The 21,665-nt window shown below is 32.1% G+C and overlaps 2 protein-coding genes across 3 annotated transcripts; one reads left to right on the top strand and one right to left on the bottom strand.

Annotated features, from left to right (window-relative positions):
* Window positions 1-620: 620 nt before the first annotated feature.
* LOC139485967 (uncharacterized) lies at window positions 621-4,602 on the bottom strand. Its single transcript, XM_071270644.1, has 3 exons — window positions 4,334-4,602; window positions 2,954-3,093; window positions 621-835 (listed from the first exon to the last, which is right to left on the bottom strand). Exons 1-3 carry the CDS (start codon window positions 4,406-4,408, stop codon window positions 652-654), a joined length of 399 nt encoding a protein of 132 aa, XP_071126745.1. The 5' UTR covers window positions 4,409-4,602; the 3' UTR covers window positions 621-651.
* A 6,775-nt stretch (window positions 4,603-11,377) lies between these two features.
* LOC139485966 (F-box/LRR-repeat protein 4-like) lies at window positions 11,378-20,121 on the top strand. Of its 2 annotated transcripts, XM_071270642.1 has the most exons (5): window positions 11,446-11,710; window positions 14,583-14,637; window positions 16,609-16,714; window positions 18,230-18,409; window positions 19,743-19,877. In XM_071270642.1, exons 1-5 carry the CDS (start codon window positions 11,470-11,472, stop codon window positions 19,842-19,844), a joined length of 684 nt encoding a protein of 227 aa, XP_071126743.1. In that variant the 5' UTR covers window positions 11,446-11,469; the 3' UTR covers window positions 19,845-19,877. The 2 variants fall into 2 exon arrangements, with proteins under 2 accessions (XP_071126744.1, XP_071126743.1); XM_071270643.1 differs by lacking the exon at window positions 18,230-18,409 and having other exon boundaries at window positions 11,378-11,710; window positions 19,743-20,121.
* Window positions 20,122-21,665: the final 1,544 nt, after the last annotated feature.

Below are 21,665 nucleotides of genomic sequence, written 5' to 3'. Positions count from 1 at the left end.
AATATCTAGGCGTTACAATCCACAAAACTATTAATTGGAACACCCACATAGAGAGCATAGCTAAAATGCTAATTCAACCAGGTCCTTCATCCAAAGAAATCTTCAGCATTGTCCCAAACAAACAAAAGTTGTATGCTACACACCGCTAGTAAGACCATTGCTTGAGTATGCATGCTCAGTCTAGGACCCGTTCACCAACCTTCATATACAGATATTAGTAAGTGTGCAAAGAAGATCAGCCCGGTTTGTATTTAACAACTACCAACAAACCAGCAGTGTAACATCAATGCTAAAAACTCTACAGTGGAAACCACTAGCCGAGAGGAGGGTCAACTGCAAAGCAGTAATGATGTACATAATAGTACATGGCCTCGTAGCAATACCAACGCTAGAGCTACAGACTACATCATCCGTAGGTAGAGGACACATAACACGATTTATCGTATAAAGAATAGAGAATAATGGGCCAAAAGTTTGAAGAATAGAGAAAAATGACCTTAAAAAATAAAGAAAAATAAACTAACTCTGTTAGTCTGTGTTGATTTACAGACTTGTCTGATCACAGAGTAACCGTTCTTGTTTAATTAAATAATGGAAATTTCAATAATGAATAAATTGAATAAAAGAAGAATGTTTTATTTCATTTTTATTTCATCCCACAACAGATCCGTAAAGATTATCTGGCACAGTCTGGAGATTACAGTTGTCTCCTTGACAACAGAATGAACATTCGAAATGGGCATCTTGCAGGATTAATACATTGTAATGGCTACATTCATTTCTGTTCGAAGATTCAGTTATCCAATCTTTATCACATTCTGCCTTTGTGGCACATCTGAATATATAACACTTGCAAATCAAATAAATATAATTATACAAATGGTAAAAATATAAAAAAAAAAAATATGTTCTCCTGCTTAAATATTTGCAATTATATTCGACTGGCATACAAGTAAGAGGTTTGCCAGCAATCAAACTAGATTAATCCACCATATTCTATATAAGAACATTCATGATCATGCATGTACCATGTCTGGAAAACGACAGTTGTTATCCATTCGTTTGAAACCCAAAGTTTCATGCAGAATCTAACGCTGGTATCGATTTCTATTTTCTGAATATTTATTTTTTGATACATTGAATAGAAATGTCGATGCTATTTTTGTTTTTCTGTCCGGCTCCCTATCAATACATCAATTAGCACATGTTAACAACATTGAAACATTTTTTTTATAGTTGCAATTTAGCACACAACAATTACATTGCAAAAATATTCGTCAGAAAAGTTAAGTAAATAAGAAAAAAAAGATGTGGTATGATTGCAAATGAGACAACTCTTCACTGTAGACCAAATGACACTTAAATTAACATCTAAAGATCACCGTATGGCCTTCAACAATGAGCATAGACCATTCCGCATAGTCAGCTATACAAGGCCCCGAAATGACAAATGTAAAACAATTTAAACGAGAAAACTAACGGCCTAATTTGTGTACAAAAAAAATCAACGAAAAACAAATATGTAAAACATCAACGAACGACAACCACTTAATTACAGGCTCCTTACTTGGGACAGAAATGTACTTACAGAATGTGGCGGGGTTAAACATGATAGCGGCATCCCAACTCTCCCCTAACCTCGGACAGTGAAAATATGTTTCATCGGTTGTTGTCTCATTGCAATCTCCCATACAGACAGAGTTATCATCCTTTCCTCCTCAATCAAGATTGAACGACAACTCTGTCTGTATGGGAGATTCAAATTGAGGAGGAAAGGACGACAACTCTGTCTGTATGGGAGATTGGTCTCATTGGCGTTTATATATTTTTTTCTACTGTTTTCTGCTTTCTACTTTGTACAATGTAGTGACCGCCTTTAACACGTTGAAGTTTATTTCACTTGTACTACGTACGCATGGCATAGTGGAAACGTACTAAATGAACAGTGCAATTTAAGAATTATTAACAAAATTAGTTCTAACATGTTTATATAGTTCACATTTTTACTCTATGAATAATTTTTTCATATTAAAATAAAACTATTTACACCTAAACCATTTATAGACTATATGTGTAGGTTGAGACAGCTGCTTTGAACGACTCTACACAATGCTCAGAGGGCTGAGGTTGTTTCAAGTTTTAATAGTGGAAAAAAATATGTTCTTAAGGATGTACTTAGGTGAGGTTAACTGAAAATTAATAAATCAAGAATTTAAAATTGATACTATAAGCCGGTAGAGTATTCGTTAAGGCTAAAAATAAGCTATAAAATATTTATAGGTCATGGACCTCCTTTTCGAGATATTTGAGATTTATGGCGGGAAAAGTCTGACTCGGACTTTTACCTTATATTTGCATAGGTGTTATTTGGGTCTCAAAACAAACGAAGGAAATTCAAGAATCTTCTAAAGTTTTGGTCAATGATCTTTCATGAGCTATTAAGTCTTATATGAAAAAATAAATGGGCAAAATAATTTACATTGTATTGTATGGAAAAACACCAAGGAGTCCGAACTTTGTACTATTTCTAGTGTGTCTAACTTTATATCATTAGTAAAGTAGGGTAAGGGTCCTAGATTGAATAGGCATATTCTAGTGATTTTTTGCTGAAAGATTTATTTACCTGTTCTCTTACTTAAGTGGAACTGCCGTCAGGATGAAATTTGAAAAAAATAGGCATGACAGGAGTTTTGAGTAAAAAAAAAATAGCAGGATGAGACACTTGCAAAAAAAAAGAAGTCAGGACGACAAATTTGGTAAAATTAAGTCAGGATAAACTAAAAAAAAAAAGGCAGGACCGAACAGAGTGAAAAAATAAAAAGGCAGGACAGATATTACAGCTAAAAAAAAATGCAGGACAAAATTTTTCATCCTAGCCCCCCCCCCCCCCCCCCCCCATAAAAATCAAATGGTAGCTCCCTTACAGTTTTTACAAAGATATTTGACAACAAACCTTCTGGTTACGTATCTTGAGCCATCTTTAAGATTTTCTACATCGTTTATACAGAATTGTTGACTGGGATCTAGACAGACTGATGATACATGAGATCTTTCACATATAAATTTTGGTCCTCTACACAAATGACACGATATCTAAAACAAATAATAAAAATGGAAACACAAATACCGAAGAATGTTATATAAAAGAAACAAGCATAACCTTTGCAAGAGAATATAACGAAAATTATAATTTTTCATATGGGTCAAAATCTTTAATTGTTTTTACATAGGCGGTAATGGTAACGTTTTTTCCTGTAGCTCAGTCCATATCGTAAACTTGGATATGTATGATAGCTCGTTTCGAAGCTGTGACATTTTCACATATGTGGTTAAATTTTCGGGGTACGAAGTGAGATTACTTTTTCTGTAAATTAGCATACCCCGAACATCCTTTTGTGATGCGGCTCCTTGTGTTAAATATCCCCTTTTTAACACAATAAGTTCTTTGAAAATTTAATACTTTGAACACATTTAATAGCTCCATAGTTTTTACACATTTATTCTATGTTCCTCTACGTTCCTAATCACCACAAATGGTTAAGTTCAGTCATTTGTAAAAAAATAGAAACATGTCCAATATCACTACACAGAGATTTTTTTTTACACGTGACTTTTGGTTCCTAATTTCGAGGCGCATTAGGGATGTTGTCCCATATAAACAGGGGGTAATCTTGTTGTATTTACTTGAATATCACATCTTTTAAGGAATTTAAGAATGGAAATAGGGAATGTGCCAAAGAGACAACATGCCGACCAAAGAACAAAACAAAAAATCCCAAGGTTACAAATGGGTCTTCAACACAGCGAGAAAATCTTGCACCCTGAGGAATCAGCTGGCCCCTTAACAAAAATCTGTACTAATTCAGTAAAAATGGACGTCACACTAAAATTCGAAACATATAAATGAACTTAGATTAATAAAAAAAAACATACAAGATTTACAAAGGCTAGAGGATCCTGACTTCACTTGGAATAGGCGCAAAAAAAATTTAGTAGGGTTTTCTATATAAATGGGAATTGAATAAATAAGCATATTCACCTGCGGAAAAGTATATTCACCGCGCAAAAAAAATGACTTCTGAAAAACTGACTGAGGCCGTTGGCCTCAGTGAATATCAGTTTTTCAGAAGTCAATAAAACTACATATTTACCTCATCAAAACACAGTAACTGTATAATATCTAGCAGTGACCCTTTGATTTTTTTTAAATGTTGTTGTCCCATTAACAAACAATCTTTCCTCACGAAATATTCTTTCCATCACAAGATTTCTCTCATTCGAAACTATTTTCCGTCGCTTATGATTTTTGAATACTATAAGCATTATAACTTACCGGCTGCTGCTGCTGGCCACTATTTAAAGCCACTAATGACAAAAATGTCAAACAAACGAGAACGACTTTCGACATGACTTGTTGGATCTACTAATACGTTATCTATCATGACCTATTTTCATACATACTTGACCACAAAACTACTAGGTCTGATTTACTTATCTTATAAATAAATAATCTTATTACATTGGTTCGCAATAAATAATTATAGAATAACTAATCGAAAAATTCAAATAGAGAAAAATATTCAACGAGTGACCGAACAACACATTAATTCACGAATGCGCGTAGCGCATGAGTTTATTATCAGTGTTGTTCGGTCACGAGTTGAATATTTTTCGATATTGAATTCTTTAATTAGTTATTCTTTTTATTTCATTGGCAAATGGCTTTTTAAAAAGAAATAAATGTAAAACATGTAAGGAACTATATCTTTTTTCTACGCATTCACAATTTGTTTGTCAGTGTATCCGCCGTTATCGACGTCTTGACAACGTCTATTGTTGTATGACGTCAGAGAGTGAAATAACCACGTTTATTTCACATGTGAAAATAACGGTTTTTATTTAACTGGGAAATCAATGTAATTCATTGCAACCAATGTAATAATTATAGTATAACTAATCGCCGTATTTGAATATCAAAAATAAGACAACGCGTGACCGAACGACGCATGGATTAAACGAGTGCGCAGCACGAGTTTAATCCATAGCGGCGTTCGGTCACAAGTTGTCTTATTTTTGATATTCAAATACGGCGATTAGTTATTCTTTTTATTACATTGGCAAAATTTGGCTTTTTTTTATGAAATTAATGTAGAAAATGTAAGGAACTATATCTTTTTCCTACGCATTGACAATTTGTTTTGATCCGACGTTATCGACGTCTTGACAACGCCTATTGTTGTATGACGTCAGAGAGTGAAATAACCACGTTTATTTCACATGTGAAATTATCGGTTTTTATCTAACTGGGAAATCAATGTAATTCATTGCAACCAATGTAATAAATAATCTTATTACATTGGTTCGCAATGCATAACCCGGGAAATCAGCACGAAATAAGTTTTGCATCAACCGACAATGACGTTGCATCAACACAATATTGAGAACGCATAGAGGATAATTAATAATTCCTCTCATGTTCTATTACAGCAGAATGCATTGAGTGTGTAGGTAAAGGTTAAATCTTTGGTTAGCTTGCTTGTCAGCTGAACCGTGAAGTCATTATTAGGTGAGGTATACATACTCCTACAGACAGATAGATTGGACATATGTCGGACTATATAAAAAAAAAAGATGTGGTATGATTGCCAATGAGACAACTATCCACAAAAGACCAAAATGACACAGACATTAACAACTATAGGTGTAGTCTACTTTTAAAAGAAGATAGTTTAGTACAAAACCTAATCATGACTTCACGCTTCACCTAGCAAGCAAGCCAAACACAGATATTACCTTTACCTACACACTCAATGCATTCTGCTGTAATTGTTCTCGTTAAAGTCCAAGGTCTATGTAATAAAACGAATAATTATTTCATGAATTCAAATATAGAAAAAATATGGAACGAGTGACCGAACAACTCATCAATTTCCAGTATAAAGGATTGAATATAAATTTATTCATAGTTTTCATGTATCGTTACTTGTGACGAGCCATCGAAGGGATGGTTTGTTTCAAAATTGTTTACCTACTCATAATTTTGTGTATCTTATCCAAACTTGCCCAAAAACAAAAAGTAAACGAATGCTAAACCCCTTCATCATGGAACATGTTAAAATATTTGCTGCTTTTTAAAACAGTCATTAAAACTGAGGGCAGAAGTCTTATAATTATTTTTCCATGTGTTCTGACATTTAAAATAGTTTGCTAGAATTTCTATGTTTTTTTCTATACTATGATTCGTTTTGTTTTTTCACAAACTAAATATGTTCAAGTGACAATATAGATTTTATAATAAAATAATACAAACATTATAATAATAAAATATAACTAATTCAGGAATGTGCGTTAAAAATATCACTATTTTTTTGGTTGAATATGACATTATTCATTTCATGCTATTATTTATTGGTTTTAAAGATACTGTAGTTTGTACAATGCGCATGTGCCATTTGTCGTAGACTCTATCTCGATCTGTTTGGTGATTTATGATTAACAATTTGTACGTACTAGTTATTATAAGTCAGATCTATATAATTGGTTCGGATATCTTAGATTTATTTTCTTTATTGATTTTACAAAATACTAGCTCAAATGTACCCTCGTATCTATAGTTTTATCCTTGACATCAAAAACTTACTATTATACCATTTCTTTCAGCGTTTAAAATCAGTGGCTATATCAGTGTTTACACTTAATCCTTGCTGATTCACCTTTGTCCAAGATTAGAGGAGGCCTGGCCCAAATCCGGAGCTTATACCTTAAAGGTAAAATAACAACAAATACCGAATTCCAAAGTCAACACGGAAAGTCCTTTATTATAAAATAGCAACATCAAAAGCTTCAACATATCTAACGACTCGAAAACAACTGTCATATTCCTGACTTGTTAAGGCATTTCCTTATGTAGAAAATGGTGGATTAAACCTGGTTTTATAGCTAGATAAACCTCTCACTAATATCCATTTTATTGACAACAATGCGTCAAGCAAAACAAACAGATATAATGGGTAAAAATGTCAAAAAATGGCACAACAGTCAACAGTGCAATATAATCTAAATCACTATAAGAACAAATAACCCTTTCAATAAAGAAACACAAAATAGCAGTCAGAAAATTCAAATATGAAAGAGAATTAAGAATGGAAATGGGGAATGTGACAACAACCTGACCAAAGAGCAGATACCTGCCGAAGGCCACCTATGGATCTTCAATTCAGCGAAAAAAATCCCGTACCCGAAGGCGTGCTTCAACTGGCCCCTAAACAAAAATGTATACTAGTTCAGTGATATTAATTGACATCATACTTAACTCCGAAATATATAAAAGAAACTAAAATCAAAAGTCATACAAGACCAACAGAGGCCATGGCCAGACCTTGGGACAGTCGCAATAATTCGGCAGTGTTAAACATGTTTTTAGAGATCTTAACCCTATACCTCTAGGCAATGTATGAAAAAAAAAAACACATAACAATACGCCCAGTAAAACTCAATTTAAAAGAAGTCCGAGTCCGATGTCAGAATATGTAACAAAAGAAACTAAACAAAATGACAATGATGCATAAATTAACAAACGACTTCTAGTAGTAACTGAAATGCCAGCTCCAGACCTCAATGTAAACTGATTAAAATGTTACGTCAAGAATTCAAAATTCTCAGCGATTGTTGCTTTGTCATATTTGTTAATTGTTGTGTTAATATGATTATGGCAGTTGTTCTCTTGTTTTGTTGATTTGTATTTTTTTGCTTGCTAATGTCCAGTGACTACGTTGGGTGGTTGACTCGCTTGTAATCAAATGGAATATCCTTATTGTTCCACATCTGTATTTGAATTGTAAATTGGTTTCCTATTTTTTCGACAAATATACATGACGTTTGCAATATTGATTTTACTACAAATCAATGTAGATACGTCTTATAACTTTTCTATAATCATTCCAGTTAATGATCTTAAGAAAATTGACATCAAATCTATCCTTTTGTCAGAATTGACGCAACGCATACTTTAACTGGATAATACACGATAGTTCTATAGTGTAAATATAATGTTATTTTGAAATTCATGAATATTTTACCAAACTCTTTTTTTGTAATATGAATTACTAAAAAGTTGCATTCTATAATAAATCTTTAAAAAATAAATATGATCATAAATTCCACATTATATTGAAACTGCAATAGAAAACTGTATGTATTCCAGTTCAAATCCGTAAGTTCATGGATATATTACAGAGTAAAAGATTATTACACAATGTTGCTGTACCCGTATTTTTTTACATTTATACCTATTACATGTATTATGTTCGTTTGTTTTATTTACACGTCGTTGTCCATATAATGGAATTTTATACGGCTGTCATACAAATGAGGGGTTTAGCTAGCTATAAAACCATGCATTAGAAAATGCCTGTACCAAGTCTGAAACGTGACCGTTGGTATCCCTTCGTTTGATATGTTTGAGCTTTGATTTTGCCATTTGATTAGGGACTTTCCGTTTTGAATTTCCTCGAAGTTCAGTATTTTTGCGATTTTACTTTTTTTTTTTATATCATAGATATATGATAACTGGCTTTCAATTTTTAAGTCCTTGTTATATATGGTATACATTAGCTTAGTAGGTGGTATTAACTGTGAATCTCCGATCTTTATTATTGAATTGCATTTATATTTATTTTCCAAGTAAACGTTTGTGAATAGTAAACAAAAAAAATTAAAAAAAAAATGTTAAAATCTTTTCAATCTAAAAAGTCCTGAAACCAGACATCTTTCACTACAACTGGGTTCTTGGAAAATAAGTATTGAAACTTGATCGTCCTACTCAATTCTGGACAAGTACTTCCTGAGGAAACAGTCCGGTGGGTACATTTTACTATATACAGTCGATTTTACTAGGGTACCTTTACACATGTATATATTATACAAGGATTTAAAACTAATCCCTAATATCATTTAGACAATAGACTTACAGGCGCCGTTAGCTTATTGCCTATAATTTAAGGTTAATGTCTAATTTCTTTTATATACTTTTCGTGACTACACAATACATCAAAGGCAACAGTTTTGTAGTTCACCGATATTCAAATCGTTTGAATCGAGTATGAAGAGATTAATCAAGGTCAAATTGAAGGAATTGCATAAACTCAAAAAAGGGTGAGATCGATGGTCGACGGGGTAAGTAAGGGAGGAGGCTACTGCTTTGCAGTTACACGTTGACACCTATGCTAATTCAGACTATCATGACTAGGCCAAAATGCACAACTGATTGAATTAAAATCAGACGACTAAAACGGTATCTAGATATTGTTAGTGACTTTCAGACGGTAAACGAATTGTTAATATTATCGACACATTTCAATAGAAGTATTTTTGAACAGAAGTCGTTTAAATTAAAAGCCTGCTTCCAATTACTAGTACATCGCAAATGTCTTATATTAAAATTGGTATTATATAAATTTGGCACACCCAAATTACTTGATAAACCTTCATCAGAAACGTTCAAAATCTCAAATTTCATGAACAGCTCTATGACGAAAAGGGCAAAATAGCAAAATCCTCTTTAATTCAAACACATGAAAACTGCTTGACGGATTTTCAACAGAGGTTTCTAAAAAGTGTTTCACAATATACAGAAAATATCATATACAAGTCAAAATAACCTGTATATTCAACTTGAATTAAGGAGTAAACGTTAAAAGTCAATAATGTCGATTGCACTTAATATTAATTTTTCAATACTATTATCCTTATATATGATTACATTATTTATGTTTATACAGGTTTCTACAACTTGTGACGAAGATTATCTTAGTCCAAATTAAGTGCATGTACATATGATTTGAACGTAACTATTTCTCGTGCGAGGTATTTACATATCAAACTAACAATTGTATATTCTAAACACAAACAAATATGATGTAGAATTAATTACATAGCACAAAACAAGGATTGTTCTATACTTTTGATTTCCGATAACTTATACAAAGAAAGGCTATGAAAACCTATAGATATTAAGTAAACATCATTAGTTTTGACCAATAGTTGATAAGAGGTCTGTCTGTACTTTTAAGAAACATTATTTCTGCAATTCATTCTTTTATAGCTGACACAGCGGTATGGGCTTTGCTCATTGTTGAAGGCCGTACAATGACTATAGTTGTTAATTTTTGTTTCATTTGGTTTCTTATAAAGAGTTGTCTCGTTGGCAATCATATCATATCTTCTTTTTTGTACTTACAGTATTTTTGACAACACAGGAACTGTGTTTTGTTAAAAAAATATATAAATAAGGTATAATTAAAAATGGGATAACCAAATTATAAAAAAATCGTCACGTAACTTTTTTTATAGAAATTATCAGTTTAGAAATTTTGAAGAAAAAAAGTTGAGTAATGCGCATGTGTACGAAATAATTTGGATTCGAAGAAATAAATGTCAATTGGTGGGCAAAATATGTCAGATGTAAGAAAAACTCGGAAAGAAAATGTACTTTTTAAATTATTCTTACTGTGGATATTGCTTGACTTTGAAATATTGAAATACTAACTTAAAGGCTTTTCTACCTCAGGAATAGTTTACCTTAGCTGTATTTGGCAAAACGTTTAGGAATTTTAGTCTTAATGCTCTTCAACTTCGTACTATATTTGTCTTTTTAATTTTTTTTTTTATTCGAGCGTCACTGATAAGTCTTTTGAAAACGAAACGCTCGTCTGGCGCTAATATAAAATTGATCAGCCCTGGTATCTATGATGAGTTTATTTAATGAATGTTCCTTGTTGGTCAGTATAATGCTAATGAAAGTTCCGTGTTGGTTGGTACTTATATATTGTTAATGGATATACCTTGATTGCCGTGTTTTGTTAATAAATGATCCTTATTGACTCCGAAATGATGAAGACTGAATCGAGTATGTTTACTTTACTGTTTTCAAAAGTGATTCATTTTTATTCATAAGTTCTTAAATTCATTTATTTTTTCCCTCAAAAACTGTTTATTATTATTCTTTACTTTGTAGCTTTTCTTTATCAATTTACCAATAAACATAAACATCCTTTTTATGATAATTTTCAATTAAGAAGTTTTTTTCTTCCAAATATATTTCATAGCCTATTTATTCTGTTCAACCAAAGTGTTACCTTGGAATTTATTTTTTTGTTTACTTTGACGTGAAAATGAAAGAACTTCGTCTTAGATCTGTTCTTTTTGTTTGAATAAGAATGATTTACTTAAGATTGCGCTGTTGATTCCGATATTTATACTACCTTTAGAGAGTTTAATTTTTGTTGACTTTGACTTTATTTAAAAGACCATCATTCGTCTTAGAAAATCTATTTCCTACTTTTTCAAACTCTACTCATGATCATTAACAAATAGTTCCAGATCAAAACTTTTAAAAGCATGATTCGTCTTTACGAACACCTTATAGTATTAACTACTTTCACAAAAATAACATGGGGGCTAACAGACATTATGAGCGGAAAATTTTCGGTTGACAAAAATATTGGTTTTATTGAAAATTCACCCGTGTTCAAAATAAAAAAAAGTTTATCTGCGTTACGGTGTGCTCGCTTACTTGTGGAAAGTGGTCTTTGTGCGTCTTTCTATGATTCAACGAAGTCGGAGTGTTATCTGGATACCTCTGGCTGTTGTAACTCGCCGGGAAAGCACTCGATTGGATCTGTCAGACTGAGGCAGTATTCAGGACTTTTTTGTACGTATAATTTACAGCATAAAAAAAAATAAGATTCATGTGGTATAAATTCTCTTGCAAACAATAAATAACGTTTTTTTTGTAAAGATTTAGCTATTTAAAATTGACCTACCTTATTTTCTCTGATAAGACTGGACTAAAATTAGTGGATTATAGTCAGTTTTTAATAGATAGAATTCTTCTATCTTCAACTTTGCTACATAATTTTTATCAAAGGTGTTTTAAAACTTAACTTCAGTCTTTTCGTTGTGGTTTCGGTCACATTTTAATGTCAAGGAAAAATCTCAAACGGTTTACCTAACCATGTTTTGTAGGTTTTTGAAATTTTTACTCGAACACTTATATATGTGTAGGCTATAATGCTTGTTTTTCTTCTTTAAATGTTGAATTAAGAATGAATATCAAATATAAATGTATTTTGAAAAATTCAAATAAACAACAGTTTTATAACTTATTTTCCGCATCTGTTTGTATATTCTGATTTTCTTTTTTGTACTGAATTAAAACGAATATAATTACTTTCAAAAAAGATAAAAAAAAAAAAAAAGAAAAAAAAATAGAACGAAAGTAACGCTTTTCGGCTTCTGACAAATATTGTACTTTTTTTTTGTTACATGAAATGATTCAAACGTTTAAACTGGTATTACGTTTTTTTTTATCAATTGATCATCAGGTGGAAACGCGAAAACAGCCAGATCTGTATCACCTTTTCGAGTTTGCGCTTAATGAAAAATATTAATGGCAACAACATAAAATCACACTAACCCGACCATCATATATTCTTTTATTATGCAAATTTCAAGTTCGCTGTATTAAAAGGGCCTTATCCATTATCTTTAAGCCACAAATCAAAAGATCTCAAAGGTCACTAAATTCAAAGGTCCATAAAAACCCCTATCCAACATTTGCCATGAACTAGTGGTAGCAACAAAACCAACTGTTATGATGCTGATAGCTATATAGCTGTATGAAGACAAGTCAGTCATTTGATAAAAAGTATGTGGAGAGACGCGAAACCTGTGTCCATATGGTTATTTGGGATATGAACGAAAAGTTTATAACTGTTAAAGGACCAAATAAGACAAAATAACCAAAGAAATTTGAATTTAGTGACCTTTGACTTGCCAGTCTATTACATCTTTTTTCAAGAATAATGACCATCAAAAGTAAAAAAATAATTTAATTCTTTACCTTTATGAAAAATCGAGAAGAAGAAAGGTTTCTATCAAATATCGCAATTGTTCTTCTATTGTAAATTCCGCCGATTACGGAGCACTCGAAAGTCCGATTTTTATATCATTTTTTCTTAAATTGAAGTCCGTTTTGACTAACTTTAATATTGATATTATTAAATACGCTCAACATGGAGTAAACGGAGATGCTTGTTGAATTGATAATAAACTTACAAAATTGAAATAATTTATTATTGTTCCGATTACGGAGCTCTCGAAAGTCCGATTGTTGTATCAATTTTCTTATTGAAATCACAGGCACTTGTTTCTATCCATTGGAAGACCCCCATCAACGTATATTTCCGTAAATATACGTTGATAGGGGGTCTTCCAATATGAATAGAAAGAAGTGCCTGTGATTGAAATCCGTTTTGACAAACTTATTGATTTTATTAGATACGCTCAACATGAAATATACGGAGATGCTTGTTGAATTGAACAGACAACAGTGAAACAATGTATGGTTATACAGAGATAGAAACTCTCCTTATTCAATACCAGGACTTTAAAGCTCTTGTGTCATCAGCAGAACTTACAGATCGTTCCTTATCTAGTCTGCTAGAGCCATTTCATTCACCTTGTCATTAGGATAAAAACCTATTATGTATGTTTATTATCTTGTTGCAAAACTATTCAGTGTTGCAATATGACATGTACAACCACTCAGTACAGCAGAGGTGGAGAAAATATTCTCTCAGGTCAAATTGATAAAGACAAGTCACAGGGCAAACTTGAAAACACAGACATTAACAAAAATATTAACTGTAAAATTAAACTGTGATGAAACTTATGTGTGAAAACCTTCTTCAAAAAGAAAAACAGAAGATTTTTCATTGTTGTTTAATATTTATTTGCATTTGAACTCTTCTTTGAAAAAATCAGTAGTTCTGAAAGAGAAATGAATATAGTAATGTCTATTATTGCTATCAGTTTGATTTTAACTTATATGTTCTAACAAAATGATTTTTAAACTTGTATATAATAGCTATTTAACTAAGCTACATGCTTGCTAAAAATATGTCTTTATGTGGTAATATTAAGTATTTGATTTTTTTCAGTGAGAACGCGCTAAAGTGCCCTTTTTAAAAACGCGCCCCTCTATTTTCAAATCCTAGCTGGAACACTGATAATTATATAAATCAATGACACAAAATTAATAAATTCAAATGAATAAACAGTATCGTATTGCTGTTCTTCATCTCAAATTAACACATAAGCATTTAATACAAAACTAAATATCTCGTCTCAATGACAGTTTCTAGACCATCCCTAGCACCGGATAGTGCGGGAAAAGATGTATGATAAAAAGTCCGAACGTCGAAGATCATTCGTCTCAACTCGGCCGATTCCGTACCCTCATCTAAACTGTAGCGGATTCTACCGAGGATTGCTGAATGCGTCGAAGATAAAATCGGAAATAACCTGACAATGCTATGACAAAAAAATATCAATCATTTCAAAAGACAAACAGGATACAAACAGCTTAAAACTAAAGACTGAGCAACGCAAACTCCACTATAAACCGGGCTGGTCTCAGGTGTGACGGGAGTGTAAGCAGATCCTGCTCCACAGATGGTACCCATAGTGCTGCTCTTGCTAGTATATACAATTGAAAAGTATGTATTAATTTTGTTTTACAGATCGTCAATGGGTGTCAAAAGTAACCGGCTTCAAATCACAGTGGGATGACAATGGGTAAGCTGATCATTATTTTCAATGTAAAGGTAGGGGACTACAACAGATATACAATGACACGTGGTCAGCGTAACTCATCTCAGTTGCATTCCAGGTAGACGTAATTAGTTAACGTGCCAATGATTAGAAATCATGAGTTATCACAGACATAAAACATACAATAGTTACTGATTTTGGAAATTCAAACAAATATACAATCTACTAGTATTTGAAATATGGTGGATAGTTGTAGCAATCATACTACGGCTGCTTATATTTATTTAGGAACAAATCTATCAAATAAAGGATTTTGTAGTTGATAGTACAAACAGTATTTTATATCATACAAAATTTCTTAATAATTGGGATATATCTTTCTGAACTGTGTTCACATCCGCCACAAACACACAACGACAAAATAGATGATAGTAAATTCAGTATCGTAAAACAAATACACTTACCCGGAAAGTACAACCTGAGTTTAATATGAATAAATCGGTTAACAAATGAAAACAACACTTTCAAAACCTCATGTGACTGAATCGCTACACTGGACCAATTGAAACAGGAACGCCAATGGCCAAAAAATAAAAGAGAGCCGGATGGACAAATACCGAGTCACGCATGAATCATACAACACAAAAAGATTTAATCGTTCAAAGACAGGTATAGGAAAAAACTGTAAAGTAAACAAACGGATACACAACGTCAGCTCCTATAATCTATAATTCAAGACCACTATGTAGTTGTAGTATGTGTGTATCACTTGCCGGTGAACTTTGTAAGAAATATTTTGCCATGGCACCGATGACGTTTTACAAGTATGGGTAGCAACTGCAACTGAAATTAGAATAGATTATAGTACAGGAATGATTTGTATTAGCAGAAAAGAGGGTAAAAATATTCAGTCAGAACAAACGATATCGCGTGTTTGTCTCACCAAAGAGATACTCCCTGAAGTATGATAACTAATACTACTTAATATTATGAAACTGAAACACGTAAATAGAAAAAAGGTAATAAACATCTTCTGATGATCAATATCAAAACTCTCTATAATAGTTTTCAAAGGTACCAGGATTATATTTTAGTACGCCAGACGCGCGTTTCGTCTACATAAGACTCATCAGTGCCGCTCATATCAAAATATTTATAAAGACAAACAAGTACAAAGTTAATAAGTCACAAAAACACGAAAACAAAATCTGACTTTATACTGTGAAGCACTCTAGCTTTTAAAAAGATTAAACTGTAACAGTATAAATAGGTCTAGCTCTTACACACACAATCTTATATATTCTTCGATGAACTAACACTAAAAGCAGGTCAACAGTATTATGGGAACGCACTGTTCATTTATTTCACTCTGCCTATATTGCATTATATCTTTTATTGTTATGCTAGCATTTATATATTGGTTTGCAATTAGCTCTCTCTTTGTACTTGCTTGTATGTATGCTTCTCTTTATTCATTTTGCTTGGAGGATAATGGTATCTATATTGTTTTCTTTTTTGTTTGTATTCGATAAGGTCTTTTAATGGCCTATTTATAGGCGTTATGTTTTCTAGTCTGTGCGTCGTCCGTTCGTCCGTCTGTCCTGCTTCAGGTTAAAGTTTTTGGTCCAGGTAGTTTTTGATGAAGTTGAAACCTAGTAAACATGTTCTCTATGATATGATATTTCTAATTTGAATGCCCAATTAGAGATTTTATCCCATTTTCAAGGTCCACTGAACATAGAAAATGATAGTGCAGATGGGGCATCCGTGTAGTTGGGACATATTCTTGTTTAAATTTACTCCTGCGTTCGGTATTTATGTAATTTCATTTTTGAAAACTCTATAGAGCATTTGTCTGTAGCTTAAAACTATACCGAATCAACAAAGCTTTCGTGTTGTACCGTACTGAAACAAATTAAACATTTTATTTTACATCTACTTATACACTTTGGATATACTGACTTTTTGAAAAAAGCAGACTTCTTGTAATTTCAGATGGTCAGCAGCTCAAGTTAAAGGACCACCTAATGTGTATCCTCAATATGGTGACATCGAAGGCACTTGGTGTCTGAAAGGAGAATCATCTGATCATTATATAACGGTATTGTACTGTTTTATAGATACATGGTTTGAACTGACATAAGCAACACGACGGGTGCAACATATGGATCAGGATCTGTTTACCCTTCCAGAGCAACTGAGATCACCCCCAGATTTTGATGGGGTTTGCGTTGCTCGGTCATTAGTTTTGTGTAATTTTGTTTGCCTATTTGTCCTTTTCATTTTTAGTCAAGGCATTGTCAGTTAATTATCGACTTACGAGTTTGAAGACAAGACAAGACAAGACAAGACAATATTTTATTTAAGTCTCACCTCTTCATTATATAAAACATACAACAGTTGATAAAACAACATCATAATATTCCAATTGAGACAGGCCGTTGGCAAAATATACCTAGACCAGAGAGAATATGTACTTTATGTCATAAATTTATTGGTGATGAATTTCATGTTTTATTTGTATGTCAACATGATTCTATTGTTAATTATAGAAACAAATACTTACCTAAATATTATACTATTAATCCTCAATATATTAAAATGGAAGGATTATTGTCCATATGTAATATGGAGGTCTACAAACGATTGTCATATTTTATTAAGAAAATTGCTTGTTTATTCTAAAATATTTACCATTATTATTGTATTTCTATGTGTTTAGATAGTACTGCATGCTCATTTCGTCATTCAATTGATGTATTATACTTTGACCTCATGTTACACATTTATGTGTCTGAGCGTTATCAATAAATCTTTAAATCTTTAAAACATACAAGAGCCACCCTTAAAAGAGTTATGAGAGACTATCTAAAATGTATATACAATATTTACACTAAAATTAGCTATATAAAATACATTTTCTTTTCAATAAAATGTCATTGCAGATTTTGGCAGTATAAAAGTACATATTTTCATTTGTGAATAAAAATATAAATTTATCGTCATCCGACAATTGCATAAAATTAACATTAAATAGAGATGCTTGATAAAACAAATAACAACTCAAATCTTCATACACAGGACAATTCATTAAAACATGTTTTTCATCTTCAATTAAAAGATTTTCAATTGAATGTCCCTCTGTTAACTTTCGCCTGTTTTTTTTTTATACTTATCGCATTTGTATTAGAATACAATATCCTCGTCAGAGTTTATTTTCAATTTCTTAGTACGTTTATATTGAGGAAGTACAAAAAAGTTTCAAAGAATAAATAATAAAAGACTATATTGTTCAATAAATGAATTTCACTTATTTTTTTAACCATCGCATCGTTTAGTCTGAATTAAGAAAGTCGTTAGTAAATTAAGCTTTGTTTCACCTTCAGATGTCATTGTTAAAATACAATCAATACGCCTTATAATTTCGTACGAGGAGGTAGTTTTTTCAAACTGATTGTTATGCATGCATACAAATTTAAATATTGAAATATCTTCAGATGTCCTTGATTTATTAGAGAATTGAACCTCTTAACCGTAGTTGTTTTTGCGTTGTTAGTCCGATTTTAATATACAAATTGCATGTGTACTGATTTAACGATATAACTTTTGTTCACAGATTGAATATTCGAAGAAAACATACATTCAGAGTATTAATATCTATGAGACTTATAATGGCGGGTCGGTTTGGAGAATAAGTTTTAAAGCCCCAAATGGGACTTGGCATACTGTATGGGAAGTTAACAGAGCTACTCTATCCACTGTAACAAGTAGCAGAATTTTCTCTCCACCCATTCAGGTATATATGATTTCAATTGGTTCATTGTTATCTCTTCTCTTTCATTAATTGATCGTGATTTGCATGTCTCGACTGAGTATTAAATTTTATCATTTGCCAGAAATTAGACAATAAAATTTGCATTAATTACTTCATAGTTTAAATTATTAAAATAACAAAACATGGTACTATTGTGTATTTGTCAAATATTCAGCGACACACAAATTTATGATACATATCTTAATTTCAACATGTAGTCTTCAATATTTATTGTTTGTCTATTTTATATAGGCCAACGACCATATTTGCCTAACGAGCCTTAAGTTCGTTCTTATGTTGTACTGTTATACCACTGTCCCAGGTTAGGGGGGAGGGTTGGGATCCCGCTAACATGTTTAACCCCGCCACATTATTTATGTATGTGCTTGTCCCAAGTCAGGAGCCTGTAATTCAGTGGTTGTCGTTTGTTTATGAGTTACATATTTGATTTTCGTTCATTTTTTTTTACATAAATAAGGCCGTTAGTTTTCTCGTTTGAACTGTTTTACATTGTCTTATCGGGGTCTTTTATAGCTGACTATGCGGTATGGGCTTTGCTCATTGTTGAAGGCCGTACGGTGACCTAAAGTTGTTAATGCCTGTGTCATTTTGGTCTTTTGTGGATAGGTGTCTCATTGGCAATCATACCATATCTTCTTTTTTATATTGTACTCACATACAAAATGTAAACAAAAAATCTCCGTGCAGTGATATTGGACATGTTGTAATTTCCAAATTTAGATGTTGAAAAATAAGAGATAAAGAATTCCCATTTCTGCTGATACGAGCAGAAAATCTATTAATAAATGTGTAAAATTAAGTAGTAATTTAATATTGTACGAGTGCCACATGTGGAGCAGGATCTGCTAATCCTTCTTGATCATCGGAGATCACAATATATTAGTTTGGTTTGAGTTGTTCAGTCTTTGGTTTTCTATGTTATGTTTTCTGTGCTGATGTTTGTCTGTTTGTCTGTTTGTATTGTTCTTGTTCTTAATTACCCATGGTGTTGTCAGTTTAACTGCGACTGAATGAGTTTAAATGTATCGTTTAGTATATTATACCTCCGTTATCCAAAGAACTGCATTTCCTGAGATCTTTTTTGTGTAAAAATATGATTTTTTTTCGTGAACATATAACAACATATGTGAAAATGTCTCAGCTTTGGAAAGACTCATCAAACACAAATTGCAGAAATTCTACCATTACCGCCTACATAAAATGCATTTCGCACATGAGAATCTTTTAATCAGTGTACCGTTGTTTTGAAAATTGAATAATTCTGTATTGTTTCTTCAAATATTTTTGATTTCAGACTGTTGCCTTTCCTGCAAATGAAGTCCACATTGAGATTGATACAACAAATACTCACGAACATTATGAAATGGATGCAGTAGAAATAACTGGACAATGCTGATAATAAAACGACAAAATATTATAATATATTATTAACTATTGTATCTAAATCTTTTCTATAAGGCCAATACAATTTTGCTACGTTTTCAGACAATTATTAGTAGCTGTTTTGAAAATCACCAAGCATGAGATACCCCTTAAATTGCAAAATTTCTCATTTGAATCCATTGAACCACTTTTAAGTACTTTGTAAAATTTGAAAGAACGAAGAAAATGCGACCATTTATCAGACTGCATCGTAAACAGATTTACTATCTGCTATGCATTTCTTTATAGAAGTTGGCTCTTTGATATATCATAAATATGATTGTGCATTTTGCTTTTTGTTACACATGTATATGTGTCTGAGTGTTTTAGATTAGAGTATAGGCTTTGGAAACAAAATCAGCATGCATTACGAAGATACAAATTTTAAAACAACTTCACACTTTTATGAGTGAAATCAAATTGTACACCCAATCATAAAAAGATTAACAAATCAATCCTTAAAACATATCACACATTCTTTTTTGCATTATTATCAATATTTTCTCAGTTGATTGTCACCGATCTTTCTGTTGGGGGAGCTGCTGAATGAAACATATCTGTGTGCAAGGAATTACCAGATCCGTACACTACTTCCGATTGACGAAAGAGTGATATTCAAACTCATAAGTCGAAATTAAACCGATAAAGCAATGCATGGCTTAAAAATAAGATTAAAACCAATATACAAACAGAAGTACACAAAACACAACATAGAAAAATTAAAGATTGAGCAACACGAACACCATAAAAATCTTAGTGACCTGAAAGAGTAAGCAGATCTGTTAACTGTCGTGAGTTAATAGACACATGGAATTCTTTAATTAAGAGGATGTCTAAGTAAATATCAGGCAAATCCTATGATATGGGTGGCACAAGATAATTTTTTCCCACTGAATTTTTGGTTCCAATGCAATGTTTATATCATACAAAGGATATATATGTCAAAGATATTTTTGAATCAACAGTGGATGGCTCAGAAATTGATTTCAAAGTTCACTAACAATGCAACAAAATTTTGTACAAAATGAAGAGTTATCTCCCCTTTTCAATGAATTTTCAGTGCTTTTTTTTTCTTTTTTTTTCTCTTTATTTGTTGCAGCTAATAAAAAAACAAAATTAAATTTAAGAAAGAATGAATTTGTGATATTAAATAGATCAAAAAATTTTGAAAACAAAATATGTCATTAGCCATCCTCTGCCTGGTTTTTTCATGGACACCCTCTTAACCATATAAGAGGACACAGTTATGGTCCTCTGATATTTTTGGTCAAATATAGTCCCTAGTGTTGACATTACGAATCAAGAAACGTTTTTGCATACAATTTCCATATTTATTATATACTTAGTAGTAAATACAGATAAATTGTATGTGTAATACAATCAATGGCAAGCATGCTGTATCAGCCACCCGTGATGATATCGATATCAGCACGGTTGCAAAAGCTTTATCACACCTTTAATCTGTATGACGTCACGTCATCGATTGCAGTCACCAAAGGCTGACAAGACTTTATCAAAACCCTAATCTGTATGGCGTCATGTCAAACCTCTACTCTGTATGACATCATTTCAAACCTCCTTATCAGTATAACGTCATGTCACATATAAAACATTTACTTGAGGTATATGTATATAATAAATTGTATATGATATGGCGTTTTCAATATCACACACCGTATCAACCCTCAACCAAAATAGTCCCTCGAGCAGAGCTCAGAATGACACAGAAAAAAACAACTATAGGTCACATTCCGGCATTCAACAATCAAAGCCCATAGCACATAGTCAGTTATAA

This window comes from Mytilus edulis, chromosome 8 (assembly GCF_963676685.1).
Source record: "Mytilus edulis chromosome 8, xbMytEdul2.2, whole genome shotgun sequence".
NCBI classification, from domain to species: domain Eukaryota; kingdom Metazoa; phylum Mollusca; class Bivalvia; order Mytilida; family Mytilidae; genus Mytilus; species Mytilus edulis.
The sequence above is the reverse complement of the archived record's forward strand: the minus strand, read 5'-3'. Positions and strand labels throughout refer to the sequence as shown.

Coding starts and splice junctions, on each gene's coding strand:
- LOC139485966 (XM_071270642.1), top strand. CDS start 11,470: ATGAGCGGAAAATTTTCGGTTGACAAAAATATTGGTTTTATTGAAAAT. Junction 16,715..18,229: donor CATCTGATCATTATATAACG/GTATTGTACTGT, acceptor TTTTGTTCACAG/ATTGAATATTCGAAGAAAAC. Junction 18,410..19,742: donor TTTTCTCTCCACCCATTCAG/GTATATATGATT, acceptor TTTTGATTTCAG/ACTGTTGCCTTTCCTGCAAA.
- LOC139485967 (XM_071270644.1), bottom strand. CDS start 4,408: ATGTCGAAAGTCGTTCTCGTTTGTTTGACATTTTTGTCATTAGTGGCT. Junction 3,094..4,333: donor GTGGCCAGCAGCAGCAGCCG/GTAAGTTATAAT, acceptor TATTTGTTTTAG/ATATCGTGTCATTTGTGTAG. Junction 836..2,953: donor TCAAGATACGTAACCAGAAG/GTTTGTTGTCAA, acceptor TTATATATTCAG/ATGTGCCACAAAGGCAGAAT.